Source organism: Panthera tigris, chromosome D4, assembly GCF_018350195.1.
Source record: "Panthera tigris isolate Pti1 chromosome D4, P.tigris_Pti1_mat1.1, whole genome shotgun sequence".
NCBI classification, from domain to species: Eukaryota; Metazoa; Chordata; class Mammalia; order Carnivora; family Felidae; genus Panthera; species Panthera tigris.
The window spans coordinates 17,802,682-17,816,464 of record NC_056672.1 but is presented as its reverse complement, the minus strand read 5'-3'; the positions used below and the strand labels follow the sequence as shown (position 1 = coordinate 17,816,464).

General features: G+C 44.3%; 1 protein-coding gene and 1 long non-coding RNA gene across 6 annotated transcripts in view; one reads left to right on the top strand and one right to left on the bottom strand.

Moving 5' to 3' along the window:
* Nucleotides 1-13,783, bottom strand: part of PCSK5 (proprotein convertase subtilisin/kexin type 5) — a 447,842-nt gene that overhangs the window by 144,580 nt on the left and 289,479 nt on the right. For all 3 annotated transcript variants that reach the window (XM_042963381.1, XM_042963382.1, XM_042963383.1), the window contains exons 16-20: nt 12,698-12,891; nt 6,822-6,906; nt 2,200-2,297; nt 1,632-1,761; nt 962-1,077 (exon numbers count right to left, since the gene is read on the bottom strand). In XM_042963381.1, the coding sequence (XP_042819315.1) occupies nt 962-1,077; nt 1,632-1,761; nt 2,200-2,297; nt 6,822-6,906; nt 12,698-12,891 (623 nt within the window). The remainder of the gene's footprint in view (nt 1-961; nt 1,078-1,631; nt 1,762-2,199; nt 2,298-6,821; nt 6,907-12,697; nt 12,892-13,783) is intronic.
* LOC122232935 overlaps nt 1-13,783 on the top strand; it is a 47,813-nt gene that overhangs the window by 23,501 nt on the left and 10,529 nt on the right. For 2 of the 3 annotated variants that reach the window (XR_006210319.1, XR_006210318.1), the window contains exons 2-6: nt 3,663-4,373; nt 6,288-6,396; nt 7,239-7,340; nt 8,491-8,561; nt 8,720-8,822. This is a non-coding gene — a long non-coding RNA (uncharacterized LOC122232935). Of the gene's footprint in view, nt 1-3,662; nt 4,374-6,287; nt 6,397-7,235; nt 7,341-8,490; nt 8,562-8,719; nt 8,823-13,783 lie in introns of all 3 variants that reach the window. The other variant, XR_006210320.1, reaches the window with a different exon arrangement.

Here is a 13,783-nt window from a genome sequence, read left to right as displayed (position 1 = left end):
TTAAAACTGAAGTGTCAGAGAACTTTGTGAAAACAAAGGATAATGTTTGTCTAATGCTTAGTATAAAACGCAGGCTACAAATCTTCATATACATGGTATTAAAAAAATCTGATCAAAAGCACATATGGTGGAAGATGGGAAATAAATACATGAAAAGACGAGGTGAGAAAGGTTGCATATTCCAACTATATGATATTCTGGAAAAGGTAAATCTATGGAGACAGTAAGAAAAAACTAGTAGGTTCTGGGGGGAAGGGGGAGGGGTGAAGGGAGGGAAAGGCAGAGCCCAGTGGATTTTTGGGGCAGTGAAAGTGTCCTGTATGCCACTGTATCCTGTATCCATAATGGTGGATTCATGTTCTTATACAGTTGTCCAAACTCCTAGAATGTGTAACACCAAGAGTGAGCCCTAATGTCAACTAAGGACTTTGGGTGATATCCAAAGTATATCTTTCGGGTATCACTTTGGGTGATAATGGTGTGTGAATGAAGGTTCATTGATTACAACAAAGGTAACCACTGTGGTAGAGAAGGCTAATGGTGGGCAAGGGTGTGTGTGTGCGTGTGTGTGTGTGTGTGTGTGTGTGTGTGTGTGTCACGGGTGGGGGAGTCAGGGCATGTATGGGATCTCTCTGTACTTCCTGCTTAATTTTGCTGTGAACCTAAAACTCTAAAATGTAAAAAACAAAACAAAACCACAAAGTTTGCTAATTGAAAAGAGCTAACTGGTGCCCTCTTGGCCAGTAGAACTATGTAGGTGATTCATTTCTTCTTTTAATTGAAAGAAATGAACCAAAACCCAAACCCACTGTAGGTGTGAGTTCAAGACGGATGAATGCCAACAAGATATTGGGCATGTTCGTCTGACGCTTGATAGTTTCTTTGAGTGGAAATGTATTAGATGTCAATATTAAAAGGTGACCCTTTGCTCAGAGGATCAAAATGAGCAGTCTGTACTCACCGTCCTTGCAGATGGCTCCCATCTGACACGTCCCTAGGTCTAAGAGATACCCACTGGGGCAGCTCGTGCAGTTCTTGAACCCCGGACCATTGCATGTCAAACAGCTGGCATCACATCTGTGGGGAAAATGTAGAATTCATCGTCCTTTCATACATTGGGTACAAGAAAAGACGTTAGCCATCAACCTCTCAATGAAGTTTAAAAATTTTTTAAAAATATTCTTGAGAGAGAGAGAGGAGGCACGAGTGACAGGTGGAGAGAGAGAATCCTAGGAGGGGCAGAGAGAGACAGAGAGAGAAGTGGGGCTCCCCCAAAGTGGGGCTCGAGCTCACCTGACATGGGGCTCAAACTCGTGAACCATGAGATCACGACCTGAGCCGAAGTCAGATGCTTAATGACTGAGCCACCCAGGTGCCCTAGGGTGTGTGATTTTAAACGGGAGGACGCACGTACTTGGCACAGAAATACTACCTTAAAGGTGTTAAGCGCTCCTGCGAGGAAAACAAAGAATGTTAAATGGAAGCTGGGTTAAAGCTGCAGGGCAGTGTCCACAAGTAGATGTTGGAACCTTCGCTCACGGTTAGTAATTCTGTTTCGTATGATTTACGGAGGGGGTCAAATAAGGACCCAGGGACCGAGGGCTCGGGCTGAAGGGGGCGGGCCCACTTACTTCTTGCAGGATTTGTATCCGTGCTCTGAAGAGGGGTCCAAGTAATAGCTGGTGCTACAGGCCTGCACGCATCTCCCGTCCTCCATGAAGTAGCCCTCGGTGCAGTTTGTACACCCGGTGGCGCCCGCCGCTGAAAAGCCAGACGAACGAACGCAGCGAACAGAAACAAAACGTGTACTTTTCATTTGTAGTTGCTCGGTTACAAATGGAACTGTTGCGCTTTGCCTTGCATTCTTTGGCGGGGGGGGGGGAAACAAAACCCACTCCCGTTTTAAACCGAAATGAAACACTTCCATTTGCCCCAAACCTCCAACGGCTTTGAAAAGAGGAGGGGATCTCCCTGGGATATATTTAAGTGTCTCCAGGAGGGCGGAAGGAAGATGAGAACTTGCCGTGACAATATATGCAGGCGTGCTGGCTGGAAGGGAACATGCTTCTCCAGCGTTTGCTTTACAGCCAGCCAGTGGGCGTGTATGAGTGATGGCCGAGAACAAATCAGTAAGAGCTCAACCAGAGCCCGAGGAGTGAACGAAAAGATGGGGGGGGGGGGGGGGGGGGGGACAAGTACCTGCACAGGTGGCACAGAAGCGGTGACAGGGCTGACAGTCCTGGCCATTGAAGTACTGCCCGTCTTCACAGGTGATGGAACACTGTGATCCCTGCAGGCTGGAGACACAGACACAGACGCTGTGATCAAGGCACCCAGGCGGACTCCCCAGCTCCACACACAACAAATACAGTCCCCTCCCCCCGACCCCCAAGGAAAGCAAAGCTTCAAAGCAGGGGAAATAGCCTGTACCCTGCTCTTCTCCCCTCCCGCTGCCGACACTGAGGTCTGTAGCCTCGACACGTGCTGCAAGTTCTGGGGACCATTTTCTTAATTGTCAGACTGGGCTGACACATTCCTTCTTTGCTCCACAACTTACAGCCCGGATGCTCTTGAAAAGGTTTTACTGACAAAACTCACTGCCGAACAATGTGTCTGACAGCTTTGATGCCCAGACCTGCTGCATCATAAATCCAAAAGCTGGTTTGTAGAGACGCCCGGGTGGCTCAGGCAGGTAAGCGTCCGACTCTTGATTTCGGCTCGGGTCAGGATCTCACGACTCGTGAGCTCGAGCCCTGCAGCCCATCTGCACTGATGGTACAATGAATTGCAACTGAATAAAAGGGCGCAGTGATCTCTGGCCAGCCCACACGCCCAGGGGTAGCTATTTTTGTATTCGTTTCTGATTGTTTAGTTCTTCTACTGGTTCTCATCAAAACAACACAACTTGAACATACTTTGCCTCTTTCTTGATTTATTTTAAATTCTAATGAATAATTTAGTAAAATGACCTCCCTATACTGCAGATTCTCCAAACACCCCAACTTTTCTTAGTTATATTATTGTTTCCAGGTGTGATCCGTACCGTATTTTCTCTACTCAGCACTCTTAGAATCTATTAAATTGCCAGAATGTTGAATGGGGAATGCATATTGTTTTCTCCCTCCTAATTTCTATCAGTTATGATAGTTTCCATGGTCTACAGGTTGGTTCTTAAAACGTAATTTATGACATTTAATATATAAATATTGCTCACTGAATAGTGTGATTAGAACTATACATTAGGGTTTGTAATGCTATGTCACCAAATAGAAGATACTAGAAGATGGGTATCTAAGCAACAGGGTCATATGGTTTTTTATCCCCTTGGACTCCTTACATTCTCCAGTTCACATCTTATTTGTGCTTTGTATTTGCATCATACTAACTTGGAAAAGTAAAATTGATTTTTCCCTATGCTTAATAAATTTGGAAAGAACAAACATAGATGAAAAAGGATCCCAAACAGTCCTGTTAACATTTTAATCCACTTCCTTCCGGTACTGTATGCGTACGTATTTTTCTGCGTTTGTTGCCTAGCCACGATTTACAATTTTACAGGGCTCTTGAGGCAAAACGATCAAGCCTCAAAGCCTCCGAGGCAAAGGCAGGCAGGTTCAAGGAGACAGAGGGCAGCGTAACTGAATGTGGACTCTCATTCACAGATCTTACTGGCCGGGGAGAGATGTTTTAAAAAGCCAGTGAAAGAAATTCCCTTCCCTTTCTGGAGAACTGGAAGAAAAGAACGTTGCATCCGACGGATCCTTTTGTGGGAGGACCCACCAAAACACTTATCAAAGCTTAGAAAAAAAGAGCTGTCCAGCTTTTCTAATAAAGGACATTCCTTCTGAGGTTGGCATTTATTCAGCATGAGACAGAGGCTTCCCTGTGTGAGGAAGAAATGAGCTTAAGTGGGTCGTGCAACAGAGAGCAGTCATTGAGCATCCTGAAGCTTTCTGCAGCTTTCAGCATACAGCGGTGGCTTGGCTGACCAGCTGGGGCTGTGAACGCCTGGGTTCTTCCTGTGGTAAAGCGGCCAGCTCAGGACTGTGCTGTCCCGCATGCTTTTCTGGCACCTGTGGCTCCTGAGCACTTGATATGTGGCCAGTGTGGCCAACGACAGGGATTCTCAAGTGTTACTTGGTTTTAATTAATTTAATTTCAGTCGTGATTAATTTCAGTCTACATTTTACACGCTGGCACTTGGTTCAGCTATCGGCAAAATTCTAAGTTTGGAACGACGTGGCTCTAGAAAATCTACTTCGACTAAATTCTGTCAAATCTAAACACAGATCACATACTGCTCATAAAAAAAAAAAAAAATTACTGTCCATGTTGAGACGTGGGACCTGCTTTAGGGGTAAAATGCCCACCAGGTAAGATTGGGTATAGTGACAAAAAAGAATGTAAAGTATCTCTCTGAGTTTTTTATACTGATTACATGTGGAAATGATAATATTTTGGATATATTCAGTTAATATTTTTTTAGCTTTCACCCGTATCTTTTTGCTTCTTTTAATGTGGCTCCTGCCATATATAAAATTAACATATACGGCTCTCATATTTCTGTTGGAGAGTGCCAGTTACGAACTCTCTAAAATGTTCCCAGAGAAACACAGTTGACCCTCGAAAACACAGGTTTGAATTGCATGAGTCCACTTATAAGTGGAGTTTTTGGATAAATGACAGTACTATAAATGTATTTACCTTAGACTTTTCTTAACATTTTCTTTTCTGTAGGCTTACTTTTTGTAAGACTACAGTATATAATACATGTAACACAAAATATGTGTTGATTGACTGTTATTTGTGAGACTTATGGCCAACAATAGGCTGCTGGTAGTTATGTAGTTAAGAGTAAGTTAAAGAGTTGGGACACCCGGGTGGCTCAGTCGGTTAAGTGACTCTTGATTTTGGCTCAGGTCACGATCTCACGGTTCATGAGATCGAGCCCCACGTCGGGCTCCACGCGGACGGAGCTGCCCTGCTTGGGGTTCTCTCTCTCTCTCAACCTCTCTCTCTCTCTCTCTCTGCCCGTCCCCTCTTGCTCTCTCTCAGAATAAATTTTACAAGAAAACAAAAGGAGTTAAAATTATGTGTGATTTTCAACTGCATGGGATGGGGGTTGGTGCCCCTACCCCTGAGTTGTGCAACGGTCAGTTGTATAGAAGTTATTTTATTTTACTTATTTATTTAGGGAGACAGAGAGAAACAGAGCACAAGCAGGGAAGGGGCAGAGAGCCACACACAGAAATAGAATCCCAAGCAGGGCAGGCTCCAGACTGAGCTGTCAGCACAGAGCCTGACACGGGGCTGGAACTCACCAGCCTTGAGTGCATGACCTGAGCCAAAGTTGGACACTTGATCGATGGGAGTCACTCAGGCACCTCTCTAGAAACTAATCTTAAACAACCTTTTATTTTTCATGGACCGAGTATGTGCCCCATATTGAAATAGGTACTTTGTAAATGTTATCGCAATGAATCCTGTCATAATCCAGCAATGCAGGGGTTGGTTTCTCATTTTCTAGAGGACAAAACTGAAGTGCAGAATGCCTTAGTGACTTGACCACGATCCCATAGCTGATTAATAGGAAGGCTTTGGCCCACATCTGTCATCTTCTCTTTTTATTATACCGATCTGCTCTTTCTCCAAAAATTTGGGGGCTGTCTAGACTGATATTTATTAAGACCGAAAGTCTTTTTAAAAAAAAATTTAAAAACTAATTTTTTTAAATGTTTATTTACTTTTGAGAGAGAGAGAGAGAGAGAGAGCGTGCGCGAGCATGAGCAGGGGAGGTAGGAGGGGGGAGGAGCAGGGAGAGAGGGAGACACAGAATCCGAAGCAGGCTCTGGGCTCTAAGCTGTCAGCACACAGCCCGATGCGGGGCTCGAACCCACAAGCTGTGAGATCATGACCTGAGCTGAAGTTGGCCACTTAGGCGACTGAGCCACCCAGGCGCCCCAAGACTGAAAGGCTGGAGGTGAAAGGAAATCACATCAGTACCGAATGCGTGTATGGAAAAAAAAAAAAAAAGGCCACAGACAATCTAAACAAAAACAATGTTCTGATATTAATTATTGTAAAGAATCACCTGCCTGGGGCCTGCCCAGTTCACCTCGCCAATCAAAGGTGGAGACAGGAATTCTCAACACTTAAGAGAGATCCGGTGTGGCAGGTTGCTAACGCTCAGAGTCCAACCCCTCACCCAGCAGAGGATGGTCTGACCTTCTCTGTGGATATCAAGAGGCCACCTAGTTCATTTTTGCCGTGTGCTTGTTCTCTTGCAGAACCTATCGCTATCTGGCTTTGGCAATGAGCGAAGTCATCCAGTCAAGAAAAACCTCTCCAGGTGTTAAATCTATGTGCATACCAGAGCATAATGGAACCAAGCCTGAGGTACTTAAGATAAGAGAATGATTGGCTATATGGAGAGAAATAATAAAGATAAGGGAATAGTTTCCGACCATCAAAGGAATGAATCAGGAGGATTAAATATAATTCATTGGTATTACCCACACAGTAATCCTTGACGGGCACGCTGCCGGTCAAGAAGCACGAAGAGAGCCTCTCAAATAGCCATTTTTATTTAGCTGTATCTGAGCCATCTTTCCTGAAGAGGATTTCATTTGGTGTATAAACCTTCCTCAGCCACGATGGCATCCAATTTTTCACATATAATGGTAAAGATAATGCAAATAGCAATCAAGTGTTTGAATGGGAGTCAAGAGGGTGATGGCAAGAGGATTATTTATTTGCATATTTTATTTAGACTGAGAAGCTCCTTGGGCTGTGGGACTTGCCGAGATCCTTCGCTCTCTCACCTTAACCCATCCCTGCATTCTGTGCAATTGTGAAATTCTGTACATGTCTTGCAATTCTCACTGCATTTCCGGCAAAGACTTTTCTCTGTGAACAAAAAGACACACACAGACACACAAAAGTAACAAGGTTATAAATCAGGTGGTCAAATGGATTCCATAAAGGGCGGAGGTGTTCTAAAGTTTGCTAATGTGCACAATAATATACATACGTGGCCTTGAGCAGAAAATTTCAGGAAAAGCCCTACCCTCAGCATTTGCTATCACTTCTCAGCCAAGTAAACAGAGGTAGGAACCGCAGCGCTGGAAAATACTACACATCTCTACCATTTTGCAGACAAGAGAGCTACAGCCCTTTTCATTCTTCGTTGAATAGTATATTGGCATTTTCCCCTTCTTCTTTCTCTCTTTCCCAAGCAGGGTTTCCTGACTTCGGGCAATGAAGAGCATACTGACAAAGACATTGGGCAACACCAGTATAGAAGGATGGAGAAGCAGTGTTTGTGGCCGTGGAATGGAAAGGTAGACCACCCCCCCCCCCCCCAACCCACCCCTGCCATGCTCCCAACTTTTAGGACTACTCTGATAAAAATGTAAGAAAAGGGAATCTACATTTAAAATTGTAGGGTTGATGATTTATTTCTTGTGCTGTCTAGAAGAGTGTCTTGTACTTTATGGTGGCTGTGAACATATCAAAATATATGATATGTTATTATAGTTCAGATGTATCTATATTCTGGAGAATAGAAATATATTTGGCTTTCCTATTTAATACCAAAGACAGATTCCCATTGGAAAAAATGGCGAATGCATGTTTATTCTCTAGTGAAATGGTGATTTGTTCCACTGAGTTAAGGCCGTTAACTTGAAGCAAAAGTCTTCTGGAGACTTGATACTTTCTCTGAGATGCAAGTGGATTAACCACAGATAGATGTAGGATTGAAGGAAGCTTTTTTCGTAAGATTCTTTTCCTCCGTCTCCTCTTTAGATGTTGGTGTTTGTTCAAGGTTCCACAGAGAAACACCGCTTCAATGGATTCCTAGAAGGACCTCCTGGAGGTCCAACCCCTCTTTCTCAACTCTGAACCCCCTGCCATGAAATACAATCTTCTGGTAGTCTTCATATAGTCTCTTCATCACGATGTCAACCTAGATGTGAATTCTGGTTTTAGCATCTCCAGTGGGCAAGCTCAGGATCTCTCTTCTTCCATTTGTTGAAGAAACATTACAACAATGCTACCTCTCAGCTTGTCTTGAGGGGTTAATGAAATTCCTCAAGGGAACTATATGAACTTGAAAGCGCTGTAAATGTGTTGGCAATAATTATTACTAGTCATGATCATACCTGATCACTGTTTTATGTAAACAGACTCATTACAGGAGGAAAATGTAACAAAAGCCAATTACAAAAAGGAGAGAGATACAGAGACCGCTCATATCAGCAAATTGTTTGAACGGCCTTCCTTAATTATATACCTCCCAGGCTCTGGGAAAGCAATGGACACTCAGTTATCTTGATCCTATAATAGATCACCTGGAACCAAATTTCTTTCCTAAGACTCCGTCATCTTGATAGAATTTTGCATTTTTTCTTCAAGAAATACTGTTTATTTCTGTGGATCCCTCCGCCCCCCTCCTCACTCTTATTCTCTTATTTTTCCCTTCTCTGTCAGGTTGCAAGCTCATGTTCCAAATCTGGGGGGGATCAAAACTACAAGGAAATCCCTACCCACTGTTCTGTAGGGTAAGTTAGAGACCCCATCTGCCTTATGGAAAAAACGCCTGCCTTTGAATCAAGGGACTCTGACTTCTTACGAAGCAACAGTATCCACCTCCAAATTCTTGCCTGATTTTGTAAAAACAACTCTTGCTCATTTAAACTTGGGTATTCTTCGTTCTTAGGTTGTGCAGAAACAGAAAATGTCAGTGTCGTCATGTATCCTGGTGTGACACAATTGTTAGGACAAATTACTAAGAACTCCAGGCCATACCAGAACATTAAAAGGTAGGTGTGCCCAAGGATCACTTAATTCTCCAGGTAATAGATCTTTGTTTCCTAATGATGATGGCTTAGGGCCCAAATGCTGTGAAGTTACATGTTAATTTACAGATTTTTGTTTGGTAAAGTTGCAAATGATTTCTATTTGAAAAAATTACCTCTCCCTCCCCCCAATTCCAGTTGTATCGCTATGTTGGAAATTACTAAAAAATATATATATATTTGTATTAATTTGTTTTATTAATTTGTTTTTTAATTTCTATCCAAATTAGTTAGCATATAGTGCAATAATGATTTCAGGAGTAGATTCCTTAATGCCCCTTACCCGTTTAGCCCATCCCCCCTCCCACAAGCCCTCTAGTAATCCTCTGTTCTCCATATGTAAGAGTCTCTTATGTTTTGTCCCCCTCTGTTTTGATATTATTTTTGCTTCCCTTATGTTCATCTGTGCTGTGTCTTAAAGTCCTCATATGAGTGAAGTCATATGATATTTGCCCTTCTCTAATTTCGCTTAGCATAATACCCTCTAGTTCCATCCATGTAGTTGCAAATGGCAAGATTTCATTCTTTTTGATTGCCGAGTAAGACTCCATTGTATATAGGTACCACATCTTCTTTATCCATTCATCCATCAATGGACATTTGGGCTCTTTCCATACGTTGGCTACTGTTGATAGGGCTGCTATAAACACTGGGGTGCATATGCCCCTTCGAAACAGCACACCTGTATCCCTTGGATAAACACCTAGTAGTGCAATTGCTGAGTTGTAGGATAGTCCTATTTTTAACTTTTTGAGGAACCTCCATACTGTTTTCCAGAGTGGCTGCCCCAGCTTGCATTCTCCACATCCTTGCCAACATCTGTTGTCGCCTGAGTTGTTCATGTTAGCCACTCTGACAGGTGTGAGGTGGTATCTCATGGTGGTTTTGGTTTGTATTTCTCTGATGATGAGTGATGTTGAGCATTTTTTCATGTGTCGGTTGGCCATCTGGATGTCTTCTTTGGAGAAGTGTCTATTCATGTCTTTTGCCCATTTCTTCACTGAATTTTTTGTTCTTTTGGTGTTGAGTTGGAGAAGTTCTTTATAAATTTTGGATACTAACCCTTTATCTGATATGTCGTTCGCAGATATCTTCTCCTAGTCTGTCGGTTGCCTTTTAGTTTTGCTGATTGTTTCCTTCGCTGTGCAGAAGGTTTTTATGTTAGTGAGGTCCCAATAGTTCATTTTTGCTTTTGTTTCCCTTGCCTCCAGAGATGTGTTGAGTAAGAAGTTGCTGAGGCCAAGGTCAAAGAGGTTTTTGCCTGCTTTCTTCTCGAGGATGTTGATGGCTTCCTGTCTTACACTTAGGTCTTTCATCCATTTTGAGTTTATTTTTGTGTCTGGTGTAAGAAAGTGGTCCACGTTCGTTCTTCTGCATGTCGCTGTCCAGTTTTCCCAGCACCACTTGCTGAAGACAGCTTGGTTGTTTTCTATTACCCTGTCTTCCATGTCACTGATCTGTTCTTCTGCATCTTCTAATCTGTTGTTGATTCCATTTAGCGTGTTTTTATTTCAGTTATTCTTTAGCTCTGGCTGGTTCTTTCTTTTTAAGATCCTCTGCTCTCTTCTCAAGTATCTCAGTGATCATTACTTTGAATTCTTTATCAGGCATATTGCTTACTTCCATTTCATTTAGCTCTTTTACTGTGATTTATCTTTTTTTTTTTTTTTTTTTCCCACGTGGGACATATTCCTCTGTCTCATTTTTTTCTAACTCTCTGTGTATGTTTTTAATGTAGGAGGACAGTCAGCTATGTCTCCTGGTCCTGAAGGTAGTGGCCTGTGTAGAAGTGGTCCTGTGGTGCCCTACAGTGTAATTCCTCCTGGTCACCAGAACAAGGGTGTCCTCGGTGTGGGCTGTATGCACCCCTGTTGTGGCTGAGTTGCAACTGCCTTCGGCCTAGCCAGCTGCAGTGATCCGCTTTGCCTGCTACGAGTGCCCAGGGTAGCATTTGCCCCACGTGCTCTCCAGAGGCCTATCTATAGCAGCCGCAGGCTTGGTGAGTTGGGCCAGCAGTGAGCCTACCTGTCTGAAATTATTCCCTCGGCCACAGGTACAGGTACACTGAAAGGTAGGGCTTGCTTCTTGCACAGCCAGCTCTGAGGCTCCACGACAGGAAATGAAAGTGTGCTGTTACGTGGGTTGATCTCCTCCCTCTCCAGGGCATGAGTCATTTTGGAGGGGCACCCTCCGAGCGGGTCTGGTGAGGCAGGAGCCACTTGGAAGGGAGGATGGCTGAGTTGGGTTGGATGGGGAAGGGCACACAGTGCTATAGCAAAGTAGATGGAGAGAGTTAATGCTACCTCTCACAAACATCCAGTTATCTAGGGCTGGGGGGGAGGGGGAGAGGAATGGCACCCACCAGCGCTTTCGTTTCTAGAGCAATATTCTCTACGTCCTGCCCCTTCAGGATAGATTAGTCAATACATCTCCTCTGTGTATACCCCAGGCACTTTCCAAACTGCTGCTTCTGTGCTGTCTTGGCTGAGTCATTTAGTATGCTGGAGCTTTAAGGATGGGGACTCAGTTTCCTATTGCCCTCAGACTCCCCTGGAACCAAGTCCCATGGAAGTTAAGATGTGCTGGTTTTCAGAGCCAGACGCCACGGGGACTCATCTTCCCAATGCTGGGGGTGCCTAGTGTGGGGTCACGTCCTCTTGCTCCTTCGTGCTTGTGATGTCCCTCCTGTTTGTAGGGTTAGTGGCACCAGGGGTTTGGTTTTTGCCCACGTCTCCATTCTTCCTCCCCTTTCGAGGTGGCCTTCTGTCTACAATTAACTGTGGAAGGTCCGTTCTGCCAGGTTTCCGGTCATTTTCAGAGCCGGTCGTACAAACGTAGCTTACGCTTCAGTGTAGCTGAGAGACAAGGTGAGTTCAGGACCCTCCTACTCTCTCTTCTCAGATCTCTTTGGGAATTAATCAGCTTTGCCTGTAACTCAGCAAACAGATTTCATTTTGCCTTTACTAGTGGACTAGAGACAATACCTGATAGTCTTCGACAACATTCATCACTTTGTAGGTTTCCTCGCTGGCAGTCTTTGACATGTGTCTATTCCACATTCACGTGGAAGTCCTGTTTTCTGAGCTTTCTGAAAAGCACACATTGGTATTGCAGGGCCCTGGTTCCTTCGGTTAGTGTGGAGAAAAGAGCAGGCGTGGCTGCTATCCTTGGAAAGCCTGCTGAAGTTGGCCCGTGGCCAACCGGGACCTTGGCTCTCAGGAGGGTTTCTAGCACCCTCACTGAGAAGATTGGCGCGTGGTGCTTAACCTGTACAAACAATATGGTTTATGGTGAACATCTGCTTCCCTTCTAGGAGTCTGGCGTTTTGTTATGTGTCAGGGAGAGGGTGTCTTCATGACCACAAGCCTGGGCACTGAGACTCTAAGGAGGTTCCCAGGTAGCCTACATTGCACACAGGTTGTGATAAATTGTTGCCAGGGGATTTGAATGCCTCCTGGGTGACTTCCCTGGGAGAAAACTCTTGGACGCGTTTGCCATTTTCTGCTGACTCTGTCCTCCGTACCTCTTCCTGACGTGACTTCGTGCCTTTTGCTGTAATGATGAGCTCATGAGTACAAATACGCTAAGTCTTATGGGTCCTCCTGGCCAATCACTGAATCTGGGGAAGGGCTTGAGGACTCCCTGACACTTACAAGCATTTTTACATAAATCAGCTTGCACAAAAATGGTTACAAATTCATCTTTTACACTTCTGACACGTTCTCTTAAAAAATTGGCTAGATCCTGTTTGATATAACCTTGATTTCGCGCCTAACGTCATTCAAGTGAAAACCTTGTATTTCCTCTCTCTGAAACCCAAATATTTGCAATCTACTCACTGGTGTCCTGGTATGAGCCATCCGGGCAGTGGGTAACACAGCTGTTGATTTCTTCGTTGAGGAAGTATCCGTATTTACAGGACAGACACTGGTCACCATGGCTCCCAAAGCAGGACTCACAGTTGGGGGCACACTTCCTGCATCGCTTCTTGTCAGCATGGTAGTGGCCAGGGGGGCAGCTGGAGACACAGATCCTGCATCGTGGAATGATAAAAAGAAGGGGAGCATCATCAGAGACTCAGTCCTAGCACTCTTAGAAGTGCTCGGCCAACAGCCGTCCTCAGTCTTTAAGTCCTTTTGAAACCCTTAGGGTAACACCATGCCCAAAGAGCCAAATTCTGTGGGTCGAAGCTTTTTCCCGTGTAGGGTGCCGAGGTAGCAAGGCAATCACACAATACCAAGTCCGTCAAGTAGGGTATGTCTTCCAGTTCGGGTCTAGCTCTTGCAAAGGGATGATGGTCAGAAATGGAGTCTCCAGAGGAAGGTAGTAGCCTTGGGCTGAAGGGAAGCTGGGTGGCAACCCTGATTTTTTACAAAGAGGCTGCTAAGAAGGGGTTACTTGTGGTTTTGTGTGGTTTCGTGTGTCATATGGATCCCGTGTGCTAGAGGGAGCGGTTGTATGCTATCGTCTAAATTAACGTAAATAACGCGTAACCAACTGAGCCAACTCAGGAAGAATAAGTTGAGAAGATGTTAACAGGGGTTTTCTTCTTTTCTGCCCATCTGTACTTTTTATCTTAAATGAACACAAATGAAAATTATGAATTTCAACTTAAAAAAAAATAACGTAAATATATTTAAACTTGGCTATGATAAACTTTAAAAAATAACTTCTTCGTCTGCCCATCGTCGAAGGACAGTGCTTTACTCTTTCAACAAATATTTACGGAGTTCCAAATCCAATGTCAGGCATTTTGCTGGTCTAGGCGATAATGATAAGTGCTGAGGTGGCCAAGGGCCTTTCCTTTAAGGAATTTAAATTCCAGCAAGGATGTAAACAGGAACTGGACCTTCTGGGTGTGTCAGCATAGCTGAAATGCAAGTCCCGGTTTTCCCTGAAGGAGGAGGGAGAAGGGGGCGGGGCTG